This window comes from Takifugu flavidus, chromosome 2, assembly GCF_003711565.1.
Source record: "Takifugu flavidus isolate HTHZ2018 chromosome 2, ASM371156v2, whole genome shotgun sequence".
Taxonomy (NCBI): Eukaryota; Metazoa; Chordata; class Actinopteri; order Tetraodontiformes; family Tetraodontidae; genus Takifugu; species Takifugu flavidus.
Window position 1 is genome coordinate 18243017 of NC_079521.1, and position 15386 is coordinate 18258402.

At 49.2% G+C, this 15386-nt stretch overlaps 2 protein-coding genes across 7 annotated transcripts in view; both read left to right on the plus strand.

The window, feature by feature from the left end:
- Nucleotides 1–4182, plus strand: part of furina (furin (paired basic amino acid cleaving enzyme) a) — a 44619-nt gene extending 40437 nt beyond the window's left edge. For all 5 annotated transcript variants that reach the window (XM_057020579.1, XM_057020604.1, XM_057020589.1 and 2 more), the window contains 2 exons: nucleotides 227–1782; nucleotides 1842–4182. In XM_057020579.1, coding sequence (XP_056876559.1) covers nucleotides 227–834 — 608 coding nt within the window. In that variant the 3' untranslated portion in view covers nucleotides 835–1782; nucleotides 1842–4182. The remainder of the gene's footprint in view (nucleotides 1–226; nucleotides 1783–1841) is intronic.
- A 2838-nt stretch (nucleotides 4183–7020) lies between these two features.
- On the plus strand, nucleotides 7021–14827 carry fes (FES proto-oncogene, tyrosine kinase). 2 transcript variants are annotated; one of them, XM_057020561.1, is made up of 18 exons: nucleotides 7021–7397; nucleotides 7693–7869; nucleotides 8327–8423; nucleotides 8506–8689; nucleotides 9303–9440; nucleotides 9560–9676; nucleotides 9834–9956; nucleotides 10496–10691; nucleotides 10879–10953; nucleotides 11434–11643; nucleotides 11723–11845; nucleotides 11945–11998; nucleotides 12437–12555; nucleotides 12666–12760; nucleotides 12856–12979; nucleotides 13931–14088; nucleotides 14168–14290; nucleotides 14434–14827. In XM_057020561.1, exons 1-18 carry the CDS (start codon nucleotides 7173–7175, stop codon nucleotides 14574–14576), a joined length of 2481 nt encoding a protein of 826 aa, XP_056876541.1. In that variant the 5' UTR covers nucleotides 7021–7172; the 3' UTR covers nucleotides 14577–14827. The 2 variants fall into 2 exon arrangements, with proteins under 2 accessions (XP_056876541.1, XP_056876547.1); XM_057020567.1 differs by having other exon boundaries at nucleotides 7022–7397; nucleotides 7696–7869.
- Nucleotides 14828–15386: the final 559 nt, after the last annotated feature.

A 15386-nucleotide genomic window follows, 5' to 3' on the forward strand; every position in this document is an offset into this window, starting at 1 on the left:
AGTCCAGCACCAAATTTAGGCAAAGATCTGCATATATCTGCATTTTTCCTGCCCTCTTAAACATGTTGGCTGGTAACTTCCCAAGCGTTCACCATCAGTTTATTTTACTGCAGTTTTCCTTGAGACCGACTTGGTCTTTGTTAGTTTCACCTGTCTGAGCTTCCGTCCTTGCTTCTCTGTTGCGTTTTCTATTTGAGTGTTGACCTGTTTACTTTTCCTTTTGCAGAGTGCAACTCTGGGTACTACCTCTTTGAGCAGAGCTGTGTAAAAGAATGTCCAGCGGGCTTTTCTGTGGGCCGCCAGCCCATCACCTACACAGTGGGCAACTCCATAGCACCAGCCTCCGTCCCCGCCTGCCTGCCGTGCCCACCTCCCTGCCTCACCTGCAGCAGCCTCAGCCCCCAGGCGTGTCTGTCGTGCCCACCTCACAGCTCCCTGGACCCTTTCTCCAGCACCTGCGTGCACCTCAACCAGTACATGCGAGAATCCCCTGGTAACTTCATGGCGGCTCAGCCTGATCGAGAGTCGGCGCTCCAGCCGGCCTCCCAGCTTCCCGTCACCATCGCTGTGCTCAGCTGCGTGGCCATTTTCGCTATATTTGTCGGCATCTTCCTGCTGCTCCAGCTGCGCTCGGGCGCGCTCATTAAGCTTCCGTCTCTGGAGGCGAGCAGCGGCCCCGGGGGCGCCTTCAGCCTGGGGGGGAACAGGATGGTGTCGTACCGAGGAATCCCAACAGTGTGGGGGGACGACGAGGGGAACACAGACTCGGAGAACGACGAGTTTGACGGCCATCATGAAAGGACTGCCTTTATCAAAACACAAAGTGCTCTTTAATGCCTCCCTCTCATCCCCGTCTATCTCTTAAATCGTCTGGTGATTCAGGGCTGTGCTATCTGTCCTTTCATGCCTTTCCCCCCCCTCCCTGTCCACCGGGGTTCGTCAGCCGGTGCTTCAGCATCACATCTCCCACTTTGCGGCGGGAGCTGTGATGAGAGGCTCCGGGCTTCTGTTCACACTGAGAGGCGTTTCTTTTAACCTCTTCTCCCTCGTGCCCTCGCTGGCCCGCTCACTCGCTGCGTCTGCAGAGTCTCTCCCCCCAGCCCCTCTTTCCAGCTGTAGCCCCCTTTTGTGTTCCCATCCATCTCAGCGCAGTAGCCACAAGAGATTGTTGAGCAGAGGATTGTCGGGGGGAGAAAAGTGTGTGAATGTAAGTGTGTTAACCTGAAACTAAAGCTGGTCCCTCAAATGTAACGCTTGAAACTAAGAAAAGAAAATAGTGGAATGGGGCATTGATTATTTTCAAAGTGTGATTTAGTCCTTTCAACATCCAGAAACTGTTCAGAAGAGCACCGCTTATCTGCAGTAATTCACTTTTTAAACATCCCCGGTTCAAAGGTACGATAGTTATAAATACTCAGACTTTGACTGGTGGCCAAGGAACCATTAGGCAAAAACAATCAGTCTGAGAGATTTCTAAAGGTGTTTTTCTTTTTCTGGGGACGTAATGATCCATCATGTGGCATTTAGAGGAGCCACTTTGGAAGTGACAACAAAGTGACCCCACCCAACCAAAAGTAGCTTCACTAGGATTCACCAACACTAATCGATTCGTAGACGCGTCGGCTCCCGGGAAGATCCGAGTTTGTCAGAGCAGCCGGCAGGTGTTGATTTACCTGGGATTGATTTGCTCACAAAGAGACGGTAACGTCACACCGATGCCTTCCTGCAAACATAAACTCACTGTGTGTGTCTGTGTGTGTGTGTGTGTGTGTGTGTGTGTGTGTGGGTGTGTGTGTGGTGGGTGTGTGTGTGTGTGTGTGTGTGGGTGTGTGGGTGTGAAGTGAACCCTGGTTTATCTGCCCTCTTATTGAACACTTCCTTTCATCTCCTGTCTTCTTTTCTCCTAAATCTTTAAAAGAAAAAAAAGGTCTCCTCAGCCTGTCTGCATCTCATCAGATCTGATATCGCTTGTTATTGCCAATCAGTTATATACGAATGATAATGTATCAGCTATTTATTCTGAGAGATTTTAATCACACCTTTAGGGGAAGAGTATTTTAAAGTAGTTTTTCTCTCGGGCAGGTTATAATTACAGACGTGCTTCTCATGATCAAATGCTGCATAAACATTGTGAATCTATTTTGGGTTTTTTCCCGCTGTGATGATTATATATTTCGCCATTCCAGGTATTGGAAAAAAAAAAGAGGCTTGCTGAGAGAGGTTGCCGTGGCGATGACATGCATACAAAAGTGCAGCTGCTCATCTATTTATCTACCTCTCATATCATTCGGCAAGCATTCATAAACTGTTGGAGAGTGATTATCCAAATTATATCCAGGCTAAATATGAAAAATGTCTCGTGGGTTTGGACGAATCTCTGTTTTAGAAGAGCAGCAGTTGCAGCTCGGCTGCATCACTGCTCAGAACATTTTAGTCCCCAGTTACTGACAATCAAAAATGTGGTTTTTATGGGTGCGAAGATGCACAAGTGCAGCATACAGATGATCTTTAATCTATTCCCTTATCCTTCTTGGAAGGTTGCCTGCATGAATGTGCATAATGGCTTAATGTGATTTGGACAGTTTTCACTGAACGAGGGGACAAAAATAATAACGGCACCAAGAGTATCTGCGAAACGCGGAGCAAGAAGAGCATCCATGTCCAACAGCAGTGAGCCGGAATGCTCCAGTTATCTCGCATGGCCAGTACAGGTGGAGCACATCCAGGTGACCACGAGGCTGCGGGCAGGAAGCCCTGAACTGGGTTAAAGTTAAGATGACGGCAACCGAAGCGTTTCCCCCCTAAAAGTAGAAAAGGGATGCGGCCGCGGCAGATGGACAAGTGTTGACTGCGTCATTAACACGCTGCACGTTGGAGGCTGCCACAGATTAGCTTTGATTAGTCGGCTGTTTAAGGAGGAATCTAATTTAGAATTGCAATAATTAACTGCCTCAGACTTGGGCCATAAAATCCTACCGACTTCCCTCCTCGGTGTGCAAACAACAGATAATAGGCTTATGTGGCGCTGAAATTGCTTCCATCAACCCTCGTCTTCGAGTCTGGATGCGCACAGGAAGCATTTTTAGAATAATGTGGACGTCCAGGGGTTATTCTTGGCTTTGCTCTCTGCTGTGCGTCGTCCCTTCCTCATCACCTTTCATCCTTCATCCATCTCGGCTTCATTCACCAGTTCAGCTCTCGGAAAAACCGGAACTTCTGAGCTCGGAGCCTTCACAGGTTCAGTGTTGGAGGTTCTGGGTGTTCGGAGCCTTATGTATTAATGTTTCCGAAGAGCTGCTGAGAACAATTAGCAGCCATCTCACCGCTTGGCTGTAGGAATGTGATGGAAACTACGCTAAAAATCCAACTAACTGTGCCAGAAAGCAGCTTGTCACCGCCGGGCTTCCGCTGGCACCATCGCGTGGAGCCTTGTCATGTTTCTCTGCAGACCGTCTCTTCTGAGGTGCGATCTGAACAGAATAAACTTGTGAAAACAACGGGGGCTTCTTATTTATACCGCTGATTTATTTAACGTGGAGCCAGACGCAGCCCCGTTCCTGCCTTAGGCTGTAGTGAGGTGATGTTATGAAGACTGCTGGAGTAAATAGGAGCAATATCTTTGGCAGTACCAAAGACAATCATTTGAATGGCGACCGTCTCGTGTTTCAAAGTGTTTCTGTCGGGTTGCCGCAGATTCCGGGACCCCCCCTCACGTGCCATCGGACTTTTTCGTTCCCACCAAACTGGCGTCTGCGTTTCCCTCGTGACCGTCGGCTTCGACGGCCTCTGTGGAGGAAGGAGGAAGAATGTATCCCAATTTCATAAATCTAAGGGCTGAGTGGCTTCTGTCCATACGTGCTCCTTTAAGTTCGAACAAAACACTTTGTGGGGGGTGTTTGACAGCCGGGGGGGTCCTCTGCCGACCCCCCCCCACCTCGTCAGGAGGTTCCAGGCCTGTGGCTGCACACGGAACCTGGCTGGTTTGTGAAAAATGCTCAAGAATGAAAATCTTCATGGGACGTGACTCTAAAATAAGGCCTATTTTTGTACTATATGAATGGTGCATTGTCATTTTTTTCTTGTAATTTAAAGATTTTTGCTCTCGTTTTTTCTCCGTTTTATTTAATTGATGTCAATTATAGATTCTACTAAAAAAAAAATAAAGATCTATGCAAATTTGAATGTGTTTTTCTTAACAGATGTGGTGAAGAATATGAATTGTTCGTGGAAAACAAACCCAAATTGGTGGAAGAAAACACTCGTAATTTACCAGAATAAAACCCTGAAGTCCAAAATTCAATAGTTGACAGTTTCTCCAGAAATGATCGTCACATTTTGCTTCTTCATTCAATAACTTAATGGCATCGTTACTCCTTTGCCTTTAACTGTCTTCTGTTTGTCTTCTTCCTCCTCCAGTTTCCTTTCTAATCACTTCTTCTCTTCTCTCTTCTTCCTTTTCCTTGTCGAGATCAGACGCACTGCTGTTGCCCCCCAGCTTCTAATCCCTGTTGCCGTAGTGACCCGGTCATTTGTCAGGTCACCCAGCCTTTTGTTCTCTCTGTCTCTGGAACTGTGCATCATCTTCTGTCTGTTCTTTTCATCTGGGCGCCCCCTTTTTTCTGCGAGCTGCTCCCCGTCAGTTTCACCCCGACAGACCCATTTGGACCCCGCTGATGCCTCCGGCCCTCTCGCACCTGCATAAACCCTCATTACGTCTCCGCACCATCGTGCACTTTTCCTCCGCACCGACATTCCGATCTTCTCTCGTCATTCTTAGAAATGCACCACGTACAAATGTTCACCGACGCTTTTATCAGCACCTTCATAAACATGTCGAGAATTCTTCATATTGTTGAAATAAGTCCATTTTGAGTGGGGCTGGATGGAGAAGCAACAGTTTCCAGTAGCGTCTGCAGCTTTACTCTTCATGTCTTCACTGTGATTGGCTCTAATCTCCCTTTGGAGATAAACTTTATTCCCCTGTAAGCTGAGAAAGTCTTGCAGCCATGTTTGCTCTTGTCTTCCGCTTCCCTGTGGTATAAAAAAGGAGGATTTCTGGTGATGGATGGCTTTAGTAATTAAAACAATGAGTTTACAGCAGAGGGGTCGCGGCCCAACCCAAGTCATAAATACAAGTAATGAGGCGAGACTGGATTCATGCTGCGCTTTGACTGAGCAGCACCTTATTTTGCTGGGTACCACCAGCATCATCGAGGTTTTTTATAAATACAGCACTGAAAAAGCTGATTTACTGATTCCCAAATAAGTTAAGTATAACACAGATATATGCAAGACTCCAGCACTTAATGTGAAAAAAAGTTTCTCAATTTAGTACTAAACTAGATTTGAATAAATTCCAAGGTGAGATTGAATCCATAACCTTTACTGTGGAAACCACTGCACCATATATCTCCAATTATAAATCATATAAGGTCTATAAACAAGTGTTTTCTAGTATATGTGGGGGGAAAGAAAAAGAACCTTGCTCAGTAATCCTACACCTGCAGCCTCCAGCGCTCATTTATAACATCTCTGAATGATCAGGAGGGTGTTTAAGCTCTTTACTCAACAATTCTACAGATTAAAAAAGCACCAGAATAAAAGAGGAAGTCTGTGTAGATTCTCAATCATCCAGGTCATTGTATCCAAGGTAGTTTTCTATGTCAACTGGACTGGGTTTCTTCTCTTGAAGACGTTTCGCCTTCTATCCAGAAGGCTTCTTCAGTTCTTCAGGGATTCCACCTTCTCCATGTATAGATTCCCCCATAGTTGCCAATCTATACATGGAGAAGGTGGAATCCCTGGCCCTGACATCCTTCACAGGATCTGGGCCAAGCCACTGGTTCAGGTATGTGGACGACACCTGGGTCAAAATTCAAACACAAGAATTGGAAGCGTTCTCGGATCACCTCAACAAAACAGACCAGCATGTAAAATTCACCCGGGAAGATACAAAAGGAAACAGTCTGGCCTTTCTGGACTGTGCAGTCAGGATCACTGAGGACAGAAAACCTACACATACCGACCAGTACCTCCAGTTTGACTCTCACCACCCACTGGAACACAAGTTGGGAGTGATCAGAACTCTCCAACACCGGGCCAGAGAAATACCCACCACATCCCAAGGCAGGAAGAAGGACCAGGACCACATTAAGACAGCTCTCAACATGTGGCTACCCAGACTGGGCCTTCACCAGGACCTCAAGAAAGCGAGACCCCAGCAAAGGAGAGGAGGAGAGAAACAAACGCCGCAGCGTTTCCATCCCCTACCTGTCTGGAGTCTTGGAGAAGTTTAGGAGGATCCTCCAGAAACACGACATACCGGTTCAGTTCAAACCCAGCAACACTCTCAGACAGAGGCTGGTCCACCCAAAGGACAAGACACCAGGACCCAAACAATGTAATGTTGTTTATGCTGCACAGTGCCAGGAGGAACGTGAGGAACAGGACATTGGGGAAACCAAACAACCTCTCCACAGAAGAATGGCACAACACAGACGCGCCACCTCCTCGGGTCAGGACTCAGCAGTCCACTTACACCTAAAGGAGAGTGGGCACTCCTTGGAGGACAGCCCAGTACGGGTACTGGCCAGAGAAGAAAGGGGTTTGAGAGGGGGGTCGAGGAAGCATCCATGTCAAATTGGAGAAACCATCCTTGAACAGAGGTGGTGGCCTGAGGCACTTCCTGTCACCCACGTACAACGCAGTCCTCCACTCCTTCCAACAAAACAAACATTCACACCATTCCAGGAGACCCAGTGACCCACCACCATGGGATCCAGCAGACAAAGGGGAGACACCAACAGAAACTAGGTGAACGACCCTGCTAACGAATCTCAGGTGACCACCCAGATCATTAGCATGCAGATGGTCCACTATATATTTTCAAGCTCTCTCCCCAGCGATTTCAGAACTGAAGAAGCCTTCTGGATAGAAGGCGAACGTCTTTGAGAGATGAAACCCGGTGCAGTTGACATAGAAAACTACCTTGAATAAAACAGGAAGTGACACTGTTTGTTTTTTTTCATGCGGATGGAAATGAAACTTCTATGCAGCCATGTTCTGGTCAGCAGCCACCTCAGCTCAGCGCAGCAGTTGCTCTCGTCCCACTTTTAGAGCAGCATCGTCTGGTGGTTGGCGACTACGTCCGAAGAGCCTCTGAATATTGACAGATGGGTTTTGGAGAGAAGCTGTGGTGCCCTCAGGCCCACGCAGCGCTGGTGAGGCTGCTGGACTCAGAGCTTCACCTCATGGAGGTCATGAAGAAGTGGATGAGCCAGCGAGCCAAGAGCGAGCGGGAGTTCTCAGTGCAGCTGCACAGCATGGCCACCATGGTGGAGAAACTGGACCGGTCCCAGCACGCAGCGGGAGTGGACTACATCAGTCAGCTGAACCAGGTGAGGTCTGCTCCAGCTGCATCACCTTTCCTCTGTGTGTGTTTGTGTTTCGGCCACAAAAATATTTATTTTAGCACAATGTTTCCTTTCTGGCATAAATGCAATATTCTTCTTCTTCTTCTCTTGAGAAACAACTTAAAAGCTCAAAAGGCTCCAGATCCAGAACATTTATGTCAAAGAGGAAACAAAGAAATAGAGAAGCTATTCAAAAACTACAAATGACACGTTAAAGTCAAGCAGAGTCAGAGTCTCCACCAGCAACAGTGCTTTGTCGGTGCTCTTTTGTCTCCTGGAGCAGTCCTGGGGTGTGATGGTCTCTCAGACGGACGCTCTCAGCCAAGCCATGAAGAAGAGCTCCGAAGATCTGCTGGATGGTCCCATCAGCAAACTGACGCTGCTCATCAGAGACAAGCAGCAGCTCCGAAAGACCTTCACAGAACAATGGAACCTGCTGAAGCAGGAGCTGAGCAAGGTACAGCTGTGCACAAACCTGTGGACACAGGTGAACCACAGACAGCATGAGAATAACACACACACACACACACACACACACCACACACACACACACAGATTTGGACCTCTCCTGATCCAGCCATCTGGTCTCTCTTTCATAAATAACTAAATATATGTGTATTTTTTTTTTACCTTAAATATTACGTGATTATATCAGGTTGCATTTTATACGTCTGGCAATTAGTTTTGTTCTGAGTGAATTTATTTTGTATTTCAACTTGCTACATAAGAAAAACCCCTCTGATAATCTCCTCTTCCTCTTGTGTCTATTCTGTTAATGCATCAACTTCCTCCCCTCTAACCACACAGTACACGACACTGAACAGTTCCACGCGTGTGCGTGTGTGTGTGTGTGTGCGTGTGTGTGTGTGTGTGTGTGTGTGTGTGTGTGTGCGTGGGTGTGTGTGATACTTTAGGTCACCCAGACAGAGGTGGAGAGGCTGAAGAGCAGCTACTTGCAGGCTGTGAGAGATGTGGCTCAGGCAAAGAGGAAGTTCCAGGAAGCCAGCAAAGGTGACGGTTCTTCTACTTCTCTGCAGGGTTCTGACGGCCGGTGTGGTGCTGCTAGAACAAACCCTCCCTCACGTGTGTGCAGATAAAGAGCGAGACAGAGCTAAAGAGCGCAACGTAAAGGCCTTGGCCAAGCTGTACGAGCTGCACAACGAGTACGTGCTGTCGGTGCGGGCGGCCCGGGTCTACCACCAGCAGCACTACACGCGGATCCTGCCGGGCCTGCTCCAGGCTCTGCAGCATCTGCAGGAGGAGATGGTGCTCATGCTGTAAGATCAGCCCTCTTTCTGTTCCCAGCCCAGATGTTAACCTCACGCAATCGCAAAGCAAATTTAAAAAAGCAAACACATCTTCAGATAACCAAGTGTAGAGATCTCACAGCTGCATTTCTATCGCTCTTCTCGTTTCCCCTGTGTTCATTCTTCTCTTTCACCAAAAATGGTGACAAGTTGCAGCTGCCACCACTCAGTGTACAGGAGATGCTCTGTTTCCACGGTAGCATCATGAAACAATCCCAGGGGCCACGCTGGCACACACACCTGGGACACACACCTGGGTCACACACCTGGCACACAAACCTGAGACACACACCTGGGACACACACCTGGGACACACACCTGGGACACACACCTGTGACACCAACCTGTTACACAAACCTGAGACACACACCTGGAACACACACCTGTGACACACACCTGACAACAACTGAAAAAATGAGCCAATTATCTGGTTAATTGGGGCGAACTTGAGTTTCCTGTGATGTGAACCCACCCGAGTGGCTCCCAAAGCTGCAGGACAGAAGAAAACACATCTAGTGAGCAATAAATGTCATCACGGACGAGCTGCGTGATCCCGTTTCCCTGTTTGTGATCTCTGCCCCAGTAAGGAGGTCCTGCAGGAGTACTTTGACATCTCCAGCCTCTTGCACCACGATGTGGTGGAGATCCACAGGGAGATGTCTTCAGCTCTCACCGCCATCAACCCGGAGACCGAGTACGAGAGTTTCATCCAACAGAACAGGTGAGGAGCCGCTTCCCCTCAGGTGAGACGCCACCACGAACAGCGGACCATTAAGGCGGGCTGGTGTGTGTGTGTGTGTGTGTGTGTGTGTGTGTGTGTGTGTGTGTGTGTGTTTGGAGGTCGGTTGGGGAGATCCCTGATGGCGCAGAGCTGGAGTGCAGCCTCCTGGATGATGCTGAGCAGCTCCAAGGCCAGATTGAACTGAATGACCTCACGCTGGAGATGATCCAGCACAGGTAAGAAACTGGGACGTGATCCCTGGATCCCTGGATCCCCGGATCCCCGGATCCCCGGATGCCTGGATGACTCCACATCGCCTCCTTCATGGGATTGCTGCCTGTTCAGCCTCAGCACCAGCGTCCTCTTCTGACAGTTGTTCTCTCCTTGTCCCAGACTGACGGCTCTAGAGGAGGAGCTGATGGACCTGGCTCGGAAAATGGGCTCCCAGCAGACATCGCTGGAACATCTGGAGCTGCAGCTGGAGGCAGAGCAGGAGGGTATTAAGAAGGGCCAAAGGTATGCAGAGCAGGCACTCCGGGGTTATATTTAGAGCTTTTGAAATGAAATGATCCCAGCGGTAACACCAGTGACTAAACCGTCTCTGGCTCATTATCCGGACAGCAGCTAATAACCGGCGTGGTCACAGGAGATGTAGAAATTCTAAATGTGTGGTAGGCTGAGATATATGAGGTCCCCTGCCCTCATTTATCTCTGTTAATGAATCCGTCTGAAGGTGCCAGGGGCTCATCTCCCCGTGGGAGCGGCCCAGTCTGTAACAAGCTCCTGCGGGACTGAATGAGCACATTTTAATGTGGCTACTCTGACGGCGCTTTTAGCCATTAAAAGGTGAAGGAACCAGGTCCTCCAACTGGTTAATGCACTGGTTAAGAGCCAGTATTTGGCTGACTTGACTGCCATTAGGAAACAATCTAGTCAATAGGAAATGCTCACGAGTCCTTTCATCCTTTTCCTCTCATGTATTTTCCCCATTTCTGTTATTTTAATGTTTCTCTCCGTCCTCCGCTAACTCAACTTGCTGCCCCTCTTTTGTCCAGGGTCTACCAGTTCAGCAAGAGACATGCACTGGAGGAGTGTCGCCAGCAGGTGGCACTGTCTCAAGGCGTTAGAGCCAGGCTGGAGGTTCAGAGGGTTCTTCTGAAGGAGAAACTGGACCAGCTGGGCCCCGAAGACCCCCCGTCTGCTCTGAACCAGGACCAAGACGCCACCACCCTTCTGTTGGCAGCAGGCAGTGTAGGTGTGAGCGAAGGCGGGTAGGGGGGGCGCAGAGTGGGGCGGGGGCAAATATTCATGAGTCTCTGGGAACTGAAGTTACTTTTGTGCAGAGGTGATCTGGTGTGTGCAAGGCACATTTCCTTTGTGCCACATCCTTATTTCTGTTCTCGTGTTCTGCTCTGCACCTCCTTTATCTCCTGATCAGATCCCAAACTCCTGCAAACCGCTGGTGGACGGGATCCTGGACAGCCTGAACGGCCTGTTCAAGCCCAAATGTGAGGTTGGTTCAACAGTTCAGTCACAACTCAACTCACACAAAATGCCGCTAGTGTCATTTCAAATGTTTTATTATGTACATGGAACAATGGGCATTGTTGTCCAGGCTGCTGCCATGAGAGGAAGGGCGTTTTCTCACTCCCTCCTCACCTCTGCCCAGAGTTTGTGTGTTCCAGTGTGTGTTCTTTCTTCGGTGTAGCGTGACGCCATCGGCGGAGTTACAGCAGCAAATGTGTCTTCACCCAAAATAATTTGACTTCAAGCCTGCGCGAATGGCTGCCTCTATTCGATCCGCTCCAAAACTCCGGTTCCCTGGAGGAAGCGTGTGTTTTCTCCCCAGTAAACTAGACCCTCCTTTGAAGTTCATCCTCATATCCTCTTCAGAACCACCTTAAATCCGGACTCCGGTCCTCTCTGGCTGTTGGACCGTGAGCCCCCTTTAAAGACGGTGCTTTTTGTTTTGTGTTTGGCTCCGTGTCATCAGCCGCTCCTCAGCAGCGCCGCGGTGCAGGAGCTGACGGTTCCTCTGGAGCAGCAGAGCTGGTACCACGGAGCTATTCCCCGACTGGAGGTTCAGGAGCTGCTGACGAAGGACGGTGACTTCCTGGTGAGGAAGAGCCAAGAGAAGCCATGTTACGTCCTCTCGGTGCAGTGGTGCGGAGCCTGCAGACATTTCCTCATTCAGTACAAAGACGTAAGCAGGTTTAGCCCACAGCAGGTCAGCTCCCGCGGTTCCCAGAACTCACGCTAGCGTTTCCCACGTGTGCCAGTAGAACCTGTATCAGTTGGAAGGAGACAGCTTCCACACTATCCCACACCTGATCCACCACTACCAGACATCCCAGCAGCACGTCACAAAGAGGTCTGAGATAGTTCTGAGGAGACCTGTTCTAAAGGTACCCGAGACCGGCCTCCGTCAGACCGGCAAATATCTCAAAGACCCAGAAACAAGTGCAGCTGAGATCCTTCTTTTTAATTCTCCCTCCATCTTTTAGGACAAATGGGTCCTGGAACACGACGACATCGTCTTGGGAAGTGTCATTGGACAAGTGAGTGTTCTGTGGGTCACCAACGTTCTTCCTGTCTGTGGAAACAGGTTAAACATCTTTAAAGGTCGGAAACTCCGACGCACAAGTAAAGGAAAGTAAAGGAGGAGGATTCAGGGATTAAAGCTCCCAAACACTTATGACAGCGAAGCACTTGTGAAGACTCTAAATTTCAGGCTAGTTTCTACGATTGTCACACTTCAGAAGTCTAAGCTGAAGTGTCGCAACGCTTCAAATCGAGACGGGCGCCGCCGCTTCTCTTAAGGTCAATCTAGACTTCGAGAGGCCAACTTGCCTCCTCCTTGAAACAAGGATATATTCTGATGGCCGTGTGAAGGGTGGATATTAAAAACACCAGATTGTATGAAGGATCTTCCACCTGAACCCACCGTGGGCTGTTACCATGGTGACGCTGTGGCTGACCGTGTTCATACTGCACAGGGTAACTTTGGGGAGGTGTACAGTGGTCGATTACTCCCTGGTAACACTCCTGTGGCTGTCAAAGCCTGCAAAGACAACCTGGCACCCGAGCAGAAGAGCAAGTTCCTGATTGAAGCCAGGTCAGCGCACACACACACACACACACACACACACACACACACACACACACACACACACACACACACACACACACACGCCCTGCTCTGTACTGTCATCCCACCCTGTCCAGGATCTTGAAACAGTACGACCACCCCAACATCGTGAAGCTGATTGGAGTGTGCACGCAGAAACAGCCCATCTACATCGTCATGGAGCTCATTCAGGGTAACGTCAGACCGCCCTGTACTGCAGAACCTTGCTGCTTCTGGGCATTTTCGATGCTCTGGTCCACATCTTCTGTTTCTTCCTTTTACTTTCAGGTGGAGATTTTCTCTCCTTCCTGCGTCTCAAAGGTCACAATCTGAAGCCCAAGAATTTGGTCGAAATGGCCCAAAATGTTGCATCTGGCATGGAATACCTGGAGACCAAGAAGTGCATCCATCGGTCGGTCAATGCGCCTCCTCCTCCTCCTGCGCCTCCTCCTCCTCCTCCTCCTGTTCCTCCTCCTCCTCTTCCTCCTCCTGTTCCTCCTCCTCCTCCTTCCTCCTCCTCCTGTTCCTCCTCCTTCCTCTCCTCCTCCTCCTGTTCCTCCTCCTCCTCCTCCTCCTCCTCCTGTTCCTCCTCCTCCTCTCCTCCTCCTCCTCCTCCTTCCTCCTCCTCCTCCTCTCTTCCTCCTCCTCCTCTTCCTCCTCCTCCTCCTCTTCCTCATCCTCCTCCTGTTCCTCCTCCTCCTCCTCTTCCTTCTCCTCCTCCTCCTGCTCCTCCTCTTCCTCCTCCTCCTCCTCCTGTTCCTCCTCCTCCTCTCTCCTCCTCCTCCTCCTCCTCCTGTTCCTCCTCCTCCTCCTCCTCCTCCTCCTCCTGCTCCTCCTCCTCCTCCTTCCTCCTCCTCCTCCTCCTTCCTTCTCCTCCTTCCTTCTCCTCCTCCTCCTCCTCCTGCTCCTCCTCCTCCTCACAGTTTTCCTCATAATAACGACAGTAATGGTGGTGTTAGTGATGATTTAAATCCGTATTTTTCAGGGAAGCTCGACCAGTTTGCAACTATTTGCTGTTGTGTTTTGTGTGCTTGTCGTCGAGCTTTATATCAGATCATTGGTCCATTGTGTCCTGGGTCAGAACACCCAGCTCATTACCGGTACAGTTTCCCAGCTGGGAGCAGATCAGAGCTGGTTGCTGGAGGCTGTTCAGTCTGTAGCGTTGTATCTCACAGCGCCTGACTGAGACATAACAAGACCACTGCCGTCGCACAGCTTTTACTGATGCCTGTTTTTTGGGGATTTTTTTTTTGGGCTGTTTCCATTTTTACTCATATAATGACATTTTCCTCCCTTTTCCCATCGGTTGTCCACCTTAATTTCATTCTTCTTCCTGTTGTGCTACTCTGTTGTTTCCTCAAAGGGATCTGGCAGCCAGAAACTGTTTGGTTGCAGACAACAACTCAGTGAAGATCAGTGATTTTGGGATGTCCCGTCAGCATGACGATGGTGTGTACATGGCAGAGGGGGGTCTAAGGCAGATCCCTGTTAAATGGACGGCCCCCGAGGCCCTGAACTACGGTAGGCAACAGTTTCCTCTGGCTGCCGTTTGTACCCGACCTGTGCCTTTGCCAATGCTGCCCCCTGCTGGTGTCTTCAGGTCGCTACACCACCGAGAGCGACGTGTGGAGCTTTGGTATTTTGTTGTGGGAGACTTTTTCCCTGGGAATGACACCTTACACGAGCATGAGCAACCAGGAGACGAGAAACGAGGTGGAGAAAGGTACAAATAAACAAACAAACCCAAAGAACACGTGCGAAACCTGCCTGATCTGCATGCTGAGGCCGTTGCCTGAACTCTGCTGAGTGTGTGGATGTGCCAGAAGTCCCTGACTGCCTGTTTTGATTGACTGCGGTGCGTTTCAGGATACCGCATGCCTGCACCACGCTTCTGCCCTTTGGAGATTGCGAGGCTCATGAACAACTGCTGGCAGTACCATCCCAAAAACAGACCAACCTTCAAGAAACTTCGGGCAGAGCTCAGCGCCATACACAAGAAAATGCCGTAGATGGCAGTTTTTGTTTTAAAGTGTGTGTGTGTGTGTGTGTGTGTGGGGGGGGGGGCTGCAGATGAACACATTGTGTCATTTGCTCAAAAAACTGCTTTCTTTTTTTTAGCTGATGAGCACGATGAAACACGTGCGCATTTAATTAAAAAACACAGGTGAAGGACGGCGACATTTTGTACGTCAGAATTATTTCAGTTTGAGCTGAGAGCTCAGCTAATGATGTTTTTAATAAATAATTTATACGATAGTCAGGGGGAATCTGGTATGACTGATTACTTCTGATGTCGACTCATTTGTGGAGCCTCCAGACTGAAGTCTCTGGTGCAAATTGGGCTGATTTAAGCCCTGAAAGACCCTAAATCCTTAAAACCTTGCAAGTACATCTTTCTCAATTAAAAGCTGCTTCAGTTTCTCTCAGCTCCAGTATCTAAGTAGCTATTCTGAACTTTTGTGTGGTCTGGCACAGACAAACCCAAAACAACCAGCACTTCCTGCTTCCTGCTTCTCAAAGTCACACAGCTTCACATGTGCTTGTCTAATCAACATCTGGAATTTGGCTGTGAGCCCTATAATTATATGATGATGACACTATGAAGACGTTTGCATCTGTGGCCCCGAGATTAGAACTCAGCTGCCAGTCCCGATGTTTGAGAAATGAAGTGAATAAGCAGCATTTCAACACACAACGAAAACAATTAGACGTATTCGCTACAGCAGAGGATTTGGGGGGGGGGGGGGGGGGGCTCTGGGCGCCCTTTTCTTCTTTAAATCCACATTTGCAGCGAATGTATGTGCGATCATCATGTCAGT

Excerpts from the sequence above, each read along its gene's own strand:
- fes (XM_057020561.1), top strand. The coding sequence starts at position 7,173 with ATGGGTTTTGGAGAGAAGCTGTGGTGCCCTCAGGCCCACGCAGCGCTG. Across the intron at positions 7,870-8,326 it reads TGAAGCAGGAGCTGAGCAAG|GTCACCCAGACAGAGGTGGA; the intron begins GTACAGCTGTGC and ends GTGATACTTTAG. Across the intron at positions 10,692-10,878 it reads TTCTGTTGGCAGCAGGCAGT|ATCCCAAACTCCTGCAAACC; the intron begins GTAGGTGTGAGC and ends TCTCCTGATCAG.